The sequence below is a fragment of the Thermobia domestica genome, chromosome 3, assembly GCF_964235325.1.
Source record: "Thermobia domestica chromosome 3, izTheDome1.hap1.1, whole genome shotgun sequence".
Classification (NCBI taxonomy): Eukaryota; Metazoa; Arthropoda; class Insecta; order Zygentoma; family Lepismatidae; genus Thermobia; species Thermobia domestica.
Genome location: NC_137456.1, coordinates 15144877 through 15157225, shown reverse-complemented (window position 1 = coordinate 15157225; position 12349 = coordinate 15144877). Strand labels below are relative to the sequence as shown.

The 12349-nt window shown below is 35.6% G+C and overlaps 1 protein-coding gene across 1 annotated transcript; it reads left to right on the top strand.

Moving 5' to 3' along the window:
• Positions 1-758: 758 nt before the first annotated feature.
• On the top strand, positions 759-11263 carry LOC145680185 (uncharacterized). The gene is made up of 3 exons (XM_081750427.1): positions 759-1156; positions 5102-5251; positions 9129-11263. Exons 1-3 carry the CDS (start codon positions 956-958, stop codon positions 10752-10754), a joined length of 1977 nt encoding a protein of 658 aa, XP_081606553.1. The 5' UTR covers positions 759-955; the 3' UTR covers positions 10755-11263.
• The last annotated feature ends 1086 nt before the right edge of the window (positions 11264-12349 follow it).

The window sequence follows — 12349 nt, the reverse complement described above, 5'->3', positions numbered from 1 at the left end:
TTTGCCGATCCCAAACGTTTCAGCATTCTTGCCAATTTGATGTCGAGAACAGAATCCAAACAACCCCTGCGGGGCTTCTAACCCGTTCCTACTACTACTACTATATTTGCTGTGGATCTATATAGTACAAGAGCAAACTTATTTTAATGAAAGAAGTTTAATGAAATTTTTTAAAAAATGATCTTTAAATCACTTTTTGAATATTATTTTTAATCTTATTTTAACGAAAGAAGTGTTATAAAATTTTTTAAAAGTAGTAAAAAAAATATCCGTAGGCAGGATTCGAACCCACGCCAAAAACACTTTCTTTACTAGCATGTTACGCTAGACCACTTGGCTACCACAGCCAACAACATTTGCCGTTTACTTTGTTCTATATGTAGATCATGTCTTGTGATATCGCATCTGTATCGAGCAATCAGATCAAAGGATATCTGAAACGTTTGGGATCCGCAAATATGCATGCAGTCTACATAAAAGTCGGATAAAATGTTGCTTATACAATACAGGGTGGCCCAAAAGTAGGTATACAGTCCCATACTTATCAGCTCACTGTATTTTGTATCATTTCTTATTGTTATCAAACAGGTAGACCTAGTTTCTTTTTGTGCTTAACGTCTTTTTACTTATAACGTAAGAGCGGAAAAGTTGAAGTCAACAAATTCATAAACTAGAATGTTATACTTGATCAATACAGGGGTACCTACTTTTGGTCACCCTGTATATAAACAAGTCTATAGTGACTCTGTAGAAGGGAATCGAGGTTTATCCGTCATCTTTAATTTTCATCATTATTTACATTAAAATTAGAAAGTAATTTATTACAAAACTTAATGTAAAACTTAATGTGATAGGTAACTGGGATCTATTTGCACCTAAAGATATAAAAATCAAAAAGGAGGAAAATGTGATTTTTGAGCACATTATTGTAAATTAATTAGTAAATCTCTGAAGAATGGCTCAAGCAAAATATTGCTCTGTTATGACGTCGAATCTATTATATGAAAGGTTTTTCACTTCCCAGGTGTGTGGTGAAAATTTCCATAACTTATGTCGATTTTGCTTGCATAATACAAGCATGAAAATCCATATCTTTGGTTCCGAAGGATTGAATCGAGAAATAGCAAGAAAAGCTTTGCATTGCTTATCTCTGGTTGTAAGTAATCATTTAATTACGTTTTACTTACATTCGACGGGTTAACTGTATGAATTAAATATATGTCAACTTAATATGTTTTAATTATATTATTATTGTCTAACATGTTCTATACGAAGGTGAAATTGGCACGCGTATTTGGTACACTGAACGCAATAAATACAATACAATACGCTTACTCTCCCAGCGGAAGCTCGTCGTTCTTAATATCGTGTTAAGCTGTAGGTTCATATCTTACATAGTCTCGCGGCTAAAAGGGACGCTAAAAACAAATTCAAATGTAAATATAATATCTAGGTATAATTATAACAATAGTGTGACTATTTTAGCATATGTGGAGATCTTATATCTTTGTGTATCTTTATGTATCCTACGTATTATCAATACTTTGTTATGTGAGGGTCGTAACATGATATAGCCTATTGGTAACTAACAAAATATTACATTATTCCTCCTACCATATAACAAGGAACCAGGAATACATGTAACGCAAAGATCTGGAAAAACTGCTGAAATTGAGACAAAAACATTAATTAATACGTAGTATACATGAGAACGCCGTGATCTGCGTTTCTTCTGTGTTCTATTACCACTTCTACATGAAATACCATAAATTTTCTACGTAGTGCAATAGTAAGAAATAGCCATGTGCACAAGACATGCGATATGCGTTAAATTCCCCCCCCACACACACACATAGTCATAGATAAAGTACAAGGGCACTACACATGCAGATATAAAGTACAGGTACGTTCTTTTTAATTTTCGTATCAGTCGATAAGTAAATCAAAGTCGCTTTGTTACCCCCTTGGTAAGTTTGTAGATACTCAATGAATAATCCCTAAAAGTATGAGCGTCCAGCTTCTTCGGGAACTGACGCGGCTTTACGTATACTATATCCCTTCGTTTATGCGCGTTCCCACAGAAGCTAAGTCCCCTGCACTATACTGACCCGCTGAAGCTCACGCCCCACCTCCGCCCTGCTCTGAACCATCATAGATGCAAAACTAGTTTGTAATGACCAACTCGTACAAGTTGACCAAACGTGGTTATTGTAAAACTGTTCCAGGCACTGAAACAGTCGGCGCTGGTAAAGAATGTGTCAGTCAATTTAAAGGTGAAATATATTGCTTCATAAAGAAAGTAGAGCAATATCTAAAAAAAAAAAAAAAAAAAAATAATGTATGCTGACGACTGCGACATGCTTTAGAGTAGACTACTAACGCAAAGCAATCCCAACCTAACTTAATCTAATCGATAGTAATCTATTATACTCTATCTATTCTGACCTAAGGTACCGGTAAGATACTTTAGCCTATTCTAAGCTAATCTATACTACATTTTTTTGCTATTCTACCCTATTCTACGCAATAATTTACTACGCTACTCTACTATACTCGGTTACTTTATCCTACACCGGTGTACTCTACTATACTCTACCTTATTCTACGCTGTGCTTCTCTAATCAACGCTACACTACTGTACTACTCTACTCCTTTCTGCGCTATCTTACTCTAACTATGCGTAGATGCTACCCTACTGTACGCTAATATTTTTAGTTAATGCACTATGCCTTACTTTACTTACATCTGTCCTACGTTACTCTACGCTATCCTACACAGCCAAAAATGATGGCGTTAGAACAATCAATTTTAACTTAGCTCAGTGGTTCCAGCATGACTTCCACTTCAACATGTTATTTCAAGACCAAAGGTCTGGTGTTGTAGTTAACACACGCTAATAGTTCCAGCATAACTACCGCTTCAACGTATTTCAAAACGAAGGGTCCGATGTTATAGTTAACACAGGCCCGTAGTTCCAGCATGACTACTACTTCAAAGTGTTATTTCAACGCCAAGGGTCTAGTGTTATAGCCTACAGTAGTCTGCAAATGACCTGTTAACACAGCCCAATAGTTCCAACATGACTATCATTTCAACGTGTTATTTCAACAACAAGGATCCAATGTTGTGGTTAACACAGGCCAATAGTTCCAGCATGACTACCATTTCAACGTGTTGTTTCAACAACAAGAGTCCAATGTTGTGGTTAACACAGGCCAATAGTTCCAGCATAACTACCACTTCAACGTGCTATTTCAAAACGAAGGGTCTGATGTTATAGTTAACACAGGCCCGTAGTTCCAGCATGACTACTGCTTCAACGTGTTATTTCAACGCCAAGGGTCTAGTGTTATAGCCTACAGTAGTCTGCAAGTGACCTGTTAACACAGCCCAATAGTTCCAGCATGACTACCACTTCAACGTGTTATTTTAACAACAAGAGTCTAATGTTGTGGTTAACACAGGCCAATAGTTCCAGCATGACTACCATTTCAACGTATTATTTCAACAACAAGAGTCCAATGTTGTGGTTAACACAGGGTAATAGTTCCAGCATACTACCGCTTCAACGTGTTATTTCAAAACGAAAAGTCCGATGTTATAGTTAACACAGGCCCGTAGTTCCAGCATGACTACTACTTCAACGTGTTATTTCAACGCCAAGGGTCTAGTGTTATAGCCTACAGTAGTCTGCAAATGACCTGTTAACACAGCCCAATAGTTCCAGCATAACTACCACTTCAACGTGTTATTTCAACAACAAGGGTCCAATGTTGTGGTTAACACAGGCCAATAGTTCCAGCATGACTACCACTTCAACGTGTTATTTCAACAAGGGTCCAATGTTGTAGTCAACACAGGCCATAGTTTCAGCATGACTACCACTTTATCGTGTTATTTCAACACCAAAGATCTAGTGTTGCAGCTAACATAGACCTTCTGTTACCGATTTGACACAAACGGTGTTGAACGGCGTGAAAATAAGACCGCGGCTATTTACAAAAGTAAGTAATTGAACGAAGGAACGTGGAAATTGGAACAGCGTCACGGTAATCTTTCTATATATACCATGTGTTGATTGTAACACTCAAGCTCAATGCAAGCGAGTCATTTAGATAATAATATTACCGTAATAATTCTGTATGCGTTGTAAGAACTAACTTTCAAACATTCGCCGTAGACTCAGACATAGGCCTATCTGATTGTAAACAAAAGGTAATGTGGAACAGGAAGATCATTCTACAGAAATGTCGAAAGCAGTGAGTGGTTTAAGAAGAATGTACAGAAGGGGTTACTGCCAATCAGAAACATAAAAAAAAAAAAAAAAAGTTAAGGGTAGAGATAGGAATGGGCCTCCTAGCGACGATATGATTTGTTTCAATCATTTAAAAGGATAAACGAATATAAAAATGTATAGATTGATATGCGTTCTACATAATCTATGTCATGAAGAAAAAAAATGAAATGAAATCTTTAAGTTTTACGTCTCAGGGTTATGCCAGCTAAGCTAAAGAAGACGGTAATGATGGGAAATGAATGAAATGGAGGAGTGAAAAAATGGGAAGAAACGAGAGAACCCCGAGAAACTCACGCACACGGTGTTTGTCCACCACAAAGCTCACTTGGCGCGACCTGGGATCGAACCAAGGACCCCATGCACCAGAGCTGAACGTTCTACTACAGAGCTACCGCAGCCCGTATTTGTTATGAAGGAGTGGTGCCTAAGTGGTTAGATGTAACTCAACAAAATTTACTTCTTTCCCCTCCTAAAAAAAGAAAGAATACTAGAGGAAACCGAAGTTGGTTGTGATGAAACTAAGATAACTGTGTACACTAAAATTTATCCAACTTCCGAACGTCATGCCCTTCTTAAATGCCCCGTAATGGTATAATACTGGTGTCATCTTCAATGAAAAATTATGTCCCACCCTTTTAAAAAATTCCCATGGGTGTAAGCTGCGCCCTAAAACTCGCATGCGGTCATCCCTGGTATGAAGTATGTCCTAATCAGAATTAAGACTATCAACTTAGATTTTCTTATACCACATAAAAGTCATGTTGATACATTTTAACTAATATGGATGTTTCGGTTGCTTTGCAGGTGAATCAGGATGATAATTTCCCTAAATTCGTGTGTTATCAGTGTGTTGACAAATTAGAGATGTTTAATGAGTTCAAAAATACTTGTGACAATGCAGAATCTATTTTCAGTGAACATGTGGCATCTTTAAGACAAACTTTTACACCGCAGGTAGGTTGACAATTCGAAAAATAGTCCTAGATCAAATTCGTGCAAAATAAGTATTATTTTTCAGATTTAAAGCTATAAGTAGATATTAGCTTAAAATAATGGCAATTAATTTGAAATAAAAACCATATATATGCCAACAACAAGGGAAGTCCTATCTGTCGCCAACTGAGTGAAATCTAGTTTATTTCTTACTCAAATAGCATTGTCAGACCGGTTACTTCGATGACAACTGAAGCCGTCCCTACAAAGTGACAAAATTGGCAACAACGCATGAGGCCAAAATACGAGCTAATGTAGTAAAACGGCTATCAATTTCGAATTCAGCATCCTGAAATTAGTCAGAATCAGAGGGTTTCCTTTCTGTAACTAAACTGACGTCGGCTAGTGTAAAAATAAAATTAAATTCCAGAGTTTATGCACTCAGAATACTAAAAGAAACGTTAAACGTTTCTTTTACAATAGATAGTTTACAATTCTTTTAAACCCTGATTCTCGTTAACTATTAAAGAACCTGGCTTTAATAATGATACACAAAGACTTCTCTTTTACAAATTATTAATTTTTATATCTCTATTTTATTCTTCCATATAAAGATCTCTTGGAACGAGTCCATTTTTCAAGAGGTAACAGGAAAGTCCAAAGACCACTCGTTACAGTCGGTAAGGCGCGTCTGCTTACTAACAGGACATCCTGATTTCGATCCTCAATGGAGCGGGGATTTATTCTCTCGTTTTTCCCTAGTCCAAATGTGACAACAGGTCACCCGATCTCTGTGAATCGGATACTTGCGGAAGCCTGGTGGTATAGGCAGCCGTAATGTGGTGTAAACCTCATCAGCTCCTGTCAATACCGAGGTCATGAAAATATAAAATGAAGAGCGTACCTGTATCTTCTACTTTCATTGAAGTAAGTTTTTCATCGTGTATCTGTTCTGAATTACAGCTACTGAATTAAAGATAGACATTAAAGTTATTTTAAGTAACAGAGTGAACATCAGGAATACTTTTCCTTATTACATAAAAATCACTTGGAGCAACAGTCCATTTGAGGGCTTGAGCCGCTCCAACGCCATCTGTCAGCGATCGGCTGAACTACGTCCAAGCTAGCGACGAGCACGTGGTCAACGCTCTGCGTCACTAACCGGCGTTTTCTAGACTTAGTGACCGTCACGTCTTTTATTTACGTGACTCCCCAGTTTGCCTCACGACATTGAGTAGACGCCGAAAATTGGGAAGCACCGGCCGGGAATCGAACCTGATACTACGTGGATGTGAGTCCAACACTAGCCACTAAACGACGGTATCCCACGTTTCCTTATTTCGTGGATGTAGAAAAATCTGTTTAACAATGAAGTAATACTAATTTAACTTTTTCCTATGTTTAATTTGGCAGAAATGGAGTTCTACTTTAAAATTCTACAACCTTGAAAGTACATTTAAATTATAGGGAAAATTTGGCGCCCAACTTGAAAGTGTTGTGATACAGGGCTGCTGGGAAACAGACTCCCGATATTTTTGCATACGATGTTTCAAATTTAAAAGTAGTCAAAATTTAGAGAAACTAAGAAAAAAGAAGGTAAGAATCTCAAGATCCCCTGGCTACTAACCTGAGACTAGGGTTTGGACAAGTACTCGTATGTTTGGACAAGTGCATCATTACAATCTTGAAAAATTTCACTGAATGAAAATTGGCACTCTTCTTTGTTAGCTTCAAAGTAGTTGAAAACATAACCCATGGCATTTGAATCAACATTATCTTTCGGAGACCATGTTTCATTCCAGAAGAAATCTTGTAGAACTTTTTCATGCATAAGGAATAGCATCTGGCTTCAGCAGCAACTAAATCATAAACACTGCCAATTCTAATACTAACTTCTTTGACCCAGTCGTCATTTCTTCTGTCGGCTGCTTCCATAATAGAATCTTTAACTTGAATGGTTTCGATGCGATGTACACTCTCACGCTCACTCATAAGTTTTTTTATTCCGTCTCTTTAAAAATTCATCTGATGTACACTCATGTCCAGAATTATTATCGCATGTCTATAAATATGTTGTTGTACGAATATAATTTGATAACGAATTTGTCCGGTATTTCTTATAATGTTAGTATGTGTATAATCGGCAAAGAAGACATGTATGTGGCAAATTTCATATCAAAAGAGCAATAAATAAGAACAATAAAACTTTCTTGTCAATTTAGCAGCATTTTGTTTTACTCATTCTAATTTTCGTATTTATAATTCTTTTCCTATGAAATTTACCACAAATATACATTTCCCGATTATACACATAGTATCAGTATTAAAAGTACCCTGCAAAATCATTATCGAATTATATTCTTACAAGAAGACAGTTATAGATATCCGACAATCATTTTGGACATGAGTGTACATTGTCTACAAAACAGCCAGGGCTTCTTGAAAATTAAATTTTAGTACTTCTGACCTAAGGGTTATCGGTGTAGGTGACGAAGTACCTTGTAATAGCAACGCTTTGCTACTTTTTTGTTTTTGTGAAAACTTTCTACATTTTTCATGAAGTGTAACACTTCTCAGTCTCTTAAGTTGACATTCATTTCCATCTTTCACTTTAATACTGCAATCTACTAATGTTTTCAGTCCCTTTTCTTTTACTATACATGTAACACCATCACCGAGAAGTTTCTCACAGATAAAACATTTTTCAGCTGACATCTTGAACATAGATGATCTAATAGATCTGATTACTTATCCTTAGTCACACCTGCAATGAATGAAAGATATATATTAATTTATATTTTATATAAAAAATCACTAAAACAAAATAGTATCGGATTTTTTCGTTAAGGTTCTGCTACATAGCGATGCTGAAAGAAAAATGTGTACTTTGGCACTCCTGTAACATCTAAACGGTGCATCCTAGAGAAAAAAATGAAGAGAACATTTCTTATAGAGAATTTAATGTAGATTTAATTTTTGTAATAACATGTTTTGCTCTAAAACGCTAAAGATATTTACAAAAACTAATTTTTGGCGCCATTTTTCTAATATGGCGGCCAAATCCGAGATGGTGGAGTGGTGCAAAATTAGTATGTTGTTACGGACACTTATATAAAGAAAATAAAAATTTGTTCCAGCTTTCCACCATTTTTCCTTATTCGACCCTAAATCATCCCTTATTGACGGGTCTATGTGGTATAATTAAAGTGCTTTTGTTCTATTTTGAATGAAAAATTACGCTTCATCCTCCCAAAAAATCTTGGGTTCAACTACGCCCTAAAGCCCCCCTGTAAACACCTCTGGTTTGACAGTTGATGTAACAAGGACACAGACAAATTTACTGTATATTGTTTTTGTGACAGCATGTCACAATAGCGGGGATTTCTGAAAAATTTAATTTTGCAAAGTGAAAGATACTGTACGTTCTAATTGGAATATAGTTAAAATCTACATATATCTTGATTGAGTTGCAGTTAAGCGAGGTTTCTTTTAATGCATGTTAAGCTTGACAGAACGTCCAAAAACGAAGAAATACAGGGATATTTTGAAACATTTTCTGAAATTCCCACATTCATAATTTATTCGGTTATTATTACTTGGCAACTCTGTCTGTGAGACACATAAAAAAATTAGTATACCCCTTTTATGACCTATTCGTATCCTGTAACTTTCGTGTGGATAGCTCTAAGAGCATCTACCTGAGAATAAATTTAGATTATTCGGATTACATTGTCTATTTTCATGCAAAGTACCCGGGTAGAGTAGAGGAAAGGCAGTGGCTGAGAGTAGGATTTAACTTATTGCATAAGTATATTTTAAATGTCTGTTATTAGAATTAGGACGATTTTTGATATAATAAAAGTTACTAATTGCTCGTATATTTTTCCATGTCTTCTAGTACCCAGAAACTCCAGAGATCACGATTACACGCATCACGAAACCAGACTTAGGAAAGGGGAAGGAGAATGTCCCTTCTGGATGCTTGAGTACTCCAAGTAGCAATCAATCGACTGTTAACTTGGAATCTAGAACAGTGGTCTTGAATCGAAGTACCACTAGAAGCATTCTAAAAGAACTTGTTCCTATACGAGTAATCCCAAAAAGTGAGAAAAATGAAACATTGGCCAGTGATGCTCGATCAAATAATACCTTTATTGAGGGAAGTAAACAAAATCCAAGAAGTATAGATGAGAATAAACAGAGTAACATAACTCTCCAAGGAAAGGTTACAGAGAAGAGTGTTCATTTAGCTGTTAAATTGCATACGGAAGGGAAACGTTTAGGCAGTAGCAACAATAGCAAAAGCAACGGAAAAGAAGTAGTTTGTAAAAAGAGCAAAGTGATGAATAGCCAAAACAATGTAGCACAAAAGCAAGCGACCGCAGTGGAATGTGGTGTTAATTCAAACAAAAGAAATGAAGCAGATATGTTGAATGATCGTATTTTAAGAAATACAACAAAAACAGCAACTGAAGGAAATATAGAGAACAGAAACGAGGAATACTGTATGAGAACACGAATTTCTGCTGGATTCAAAGGTTTTCAAGGCGAAATGTTGGAACACAAAGGTCGTTCTGGAGATACAAAGGCAAAAAAGGCGAAGAAAGTAAGCAACAGAACATTACATGGAAACGTCAGAGATGAGGTACAAAAAACAGTGAAGAATCATCAGTGTCTGAAGAAGGTTGGAAATTCAGTATCGTCAGCTAAGAGAAAGGTAGAAGCAGACAAAATGGAAAATATTACCAAAGAGAAACGATTAAAAGCTGCTGCTGATTTTGAGCAGAATAATCTCGAAACAAATACAAGGAAAGAAACCATTGTTAGGAAACAATCTAACAGCAACGCGGTGAGTAAAATTGTGAAAGATTTTGAAGAAATAAATAGAGGAGGCGTTGTTACAAGATCTGAAACCCAAGTACAAGCAGAAAGAATAAAACTTTATTCGTTTTCAGTAAGCACTAAATGTCCAAAGCAGACACTCATTTCAGTAGATTCAGGAAAGAAATCATGTACAACGATTATACGGGAGAAGAAAGTGTCAGATAATAAATGCACAAGGAAAGCAGTGGTACTGGTTGAAAATATTTCCGGAAAATATCGGTCGAAAAGGAACTGTTTAGAAGCTTACAACAGCAAAAGGTCAAACATTACACCTTCACGAGGGGTTGTTGTAGTAACACATACAAAGACGAAGAAGACACTCAGCAATGTTTTGTCGTCCGACCAAAAGGAGAATGGTTCTGTTTCCGAACTAAAGAAAGATTCAAAGATGTATCAGAAAACGAAGAAACAGGCTGATAATCTCGAAACAAAAGTAGGAATAGATACCAATGTTAGCAAACAATCAAGCAGCAAAGTGGTAAGTAAAATTGTAAATGATTTTGAACGAAACAATAAGGCATGTGTTGTTCGAGCGTCTGAAAAGAAAGTGGAAAACAGAAGAGTGAAAGAGAAGAGAAGAAGAATGAGTCCGCGCTTAAGAAGAATACCTGGTGGTCTCCGAAGAAAGATATATATCTAAAATTGCATTGAATTTTAATACTGAAAGTTGATACAACAACTAATTCGAGAAGTTTCGCAGCCAAGTGAAAGATTTAGTAAGTTTCCTTGAAGTGTTTTTCGATTTTCATATTTGTTAGGTTAAGCTCTTATTTGCCGAATGCTTGCCATGAAGCAATCTTATTAGAAATGACATCATAAACGACGTACAACACAGTTAAAAAAATCATTGTTTATTGCAAATGAATTGTATAATGTAAAGTCTCACAGTATATTCCATAATTTTGTCAGAGATTTCGAAATATTCAGACATAAGTTAAGCGTTCGGTTATTGTAATTGAATTCTATCTTTGTTATATCGCTTAGTTTTATTGTTGATTTATAATATGATTGCGATTGCAGAAGTTGTTTATCTTGTTCTTGTAATAAATGGATTATTTCTTGAGTTGTGCATACGTATAATTGTGCTTTCACTTATTTTGTTTGTGTCTGTTATGCTTCGAAATAAAAAAAAATCTCTCAAATACTTTATTTCTGATTATTATTTTGATATTATGCTCTAAATACTACTTAACGAATGAGTGTATACTATTTAAAGTTCAAAGAAAGATTCAAAGACAGAAGGTAATACATAAGAAAACACGAATTTTAGAAATTATCAAAAAAAAAAAAAAAAAATGGATGAAAAGATTGCTACTTTGCCAAATAGTTAGTTTTTGGATCAGGGGCCTCAAAATTTTTGAATGTCCCCCAAATCGAGCTTTCGTATTATTTTAAGGAATAAGGACATCATACTGAATTAAGTGATAGTTTGGGTTTGGCTACACTACAGGGTGGTCCGGAAGTGGCGTACTACCCCTTTAGTTTCAACAGTATAGTGTTAGTTATGGTAGAATGTCTATACACAGTTACCTTGAAGTATTAAGAATCTTAAACATCGGTATGATCACCATCCATGTCGTAACACACAGTGACTTTAATCACATATTCTTGATTACTCCAACTTCATTGCGAATAACTGTTATCAAGCAGAAAATAAATGTACATGGATAGAAATGTTGCCAGACAATGCCAAGCAATGTTACGAAACAAATGTGGGTAAAACCTAAAACCGTCAGAAAGCACCAATTAGGGGTACGCCCACTTCCGGACCACGCTGTATATGAAGTTCTCCAGATATAAGGCCTACAAGAAAATTTTTGATTAAAATATATTGGATCTTTTTATGTATTTTTGGATCAGGGGCCACAAAATTTTTGAACGGCCCCTAAATCGAGTTTCCGTTTTTTTTTTTTTTTTTTTTTTTTGCGAAATAAGTACATCATACTGAGTTAAGTGATAATTTGAGTTTGGCTACACTATATGTAGTTCTCCAGGTATAAGAAATACAAAAAGATTTTTGTCTGAAATATATTGGATTTTTTTAACCAAAAAGTGATGACAGATCTGGAGCTGTACCATATTATCGCAGAAAAGAATGTGTGAGCGGATAACAAATGACGCAATTGTAATGAAGGTGAATATATTTGTTATTTTCCTTGCTCTTTCTCTTCAATTATTTTTTTAAAAAAAGAATTTAAAGGTAATTAAATAATAAAACAATATTGAAAAGAACTT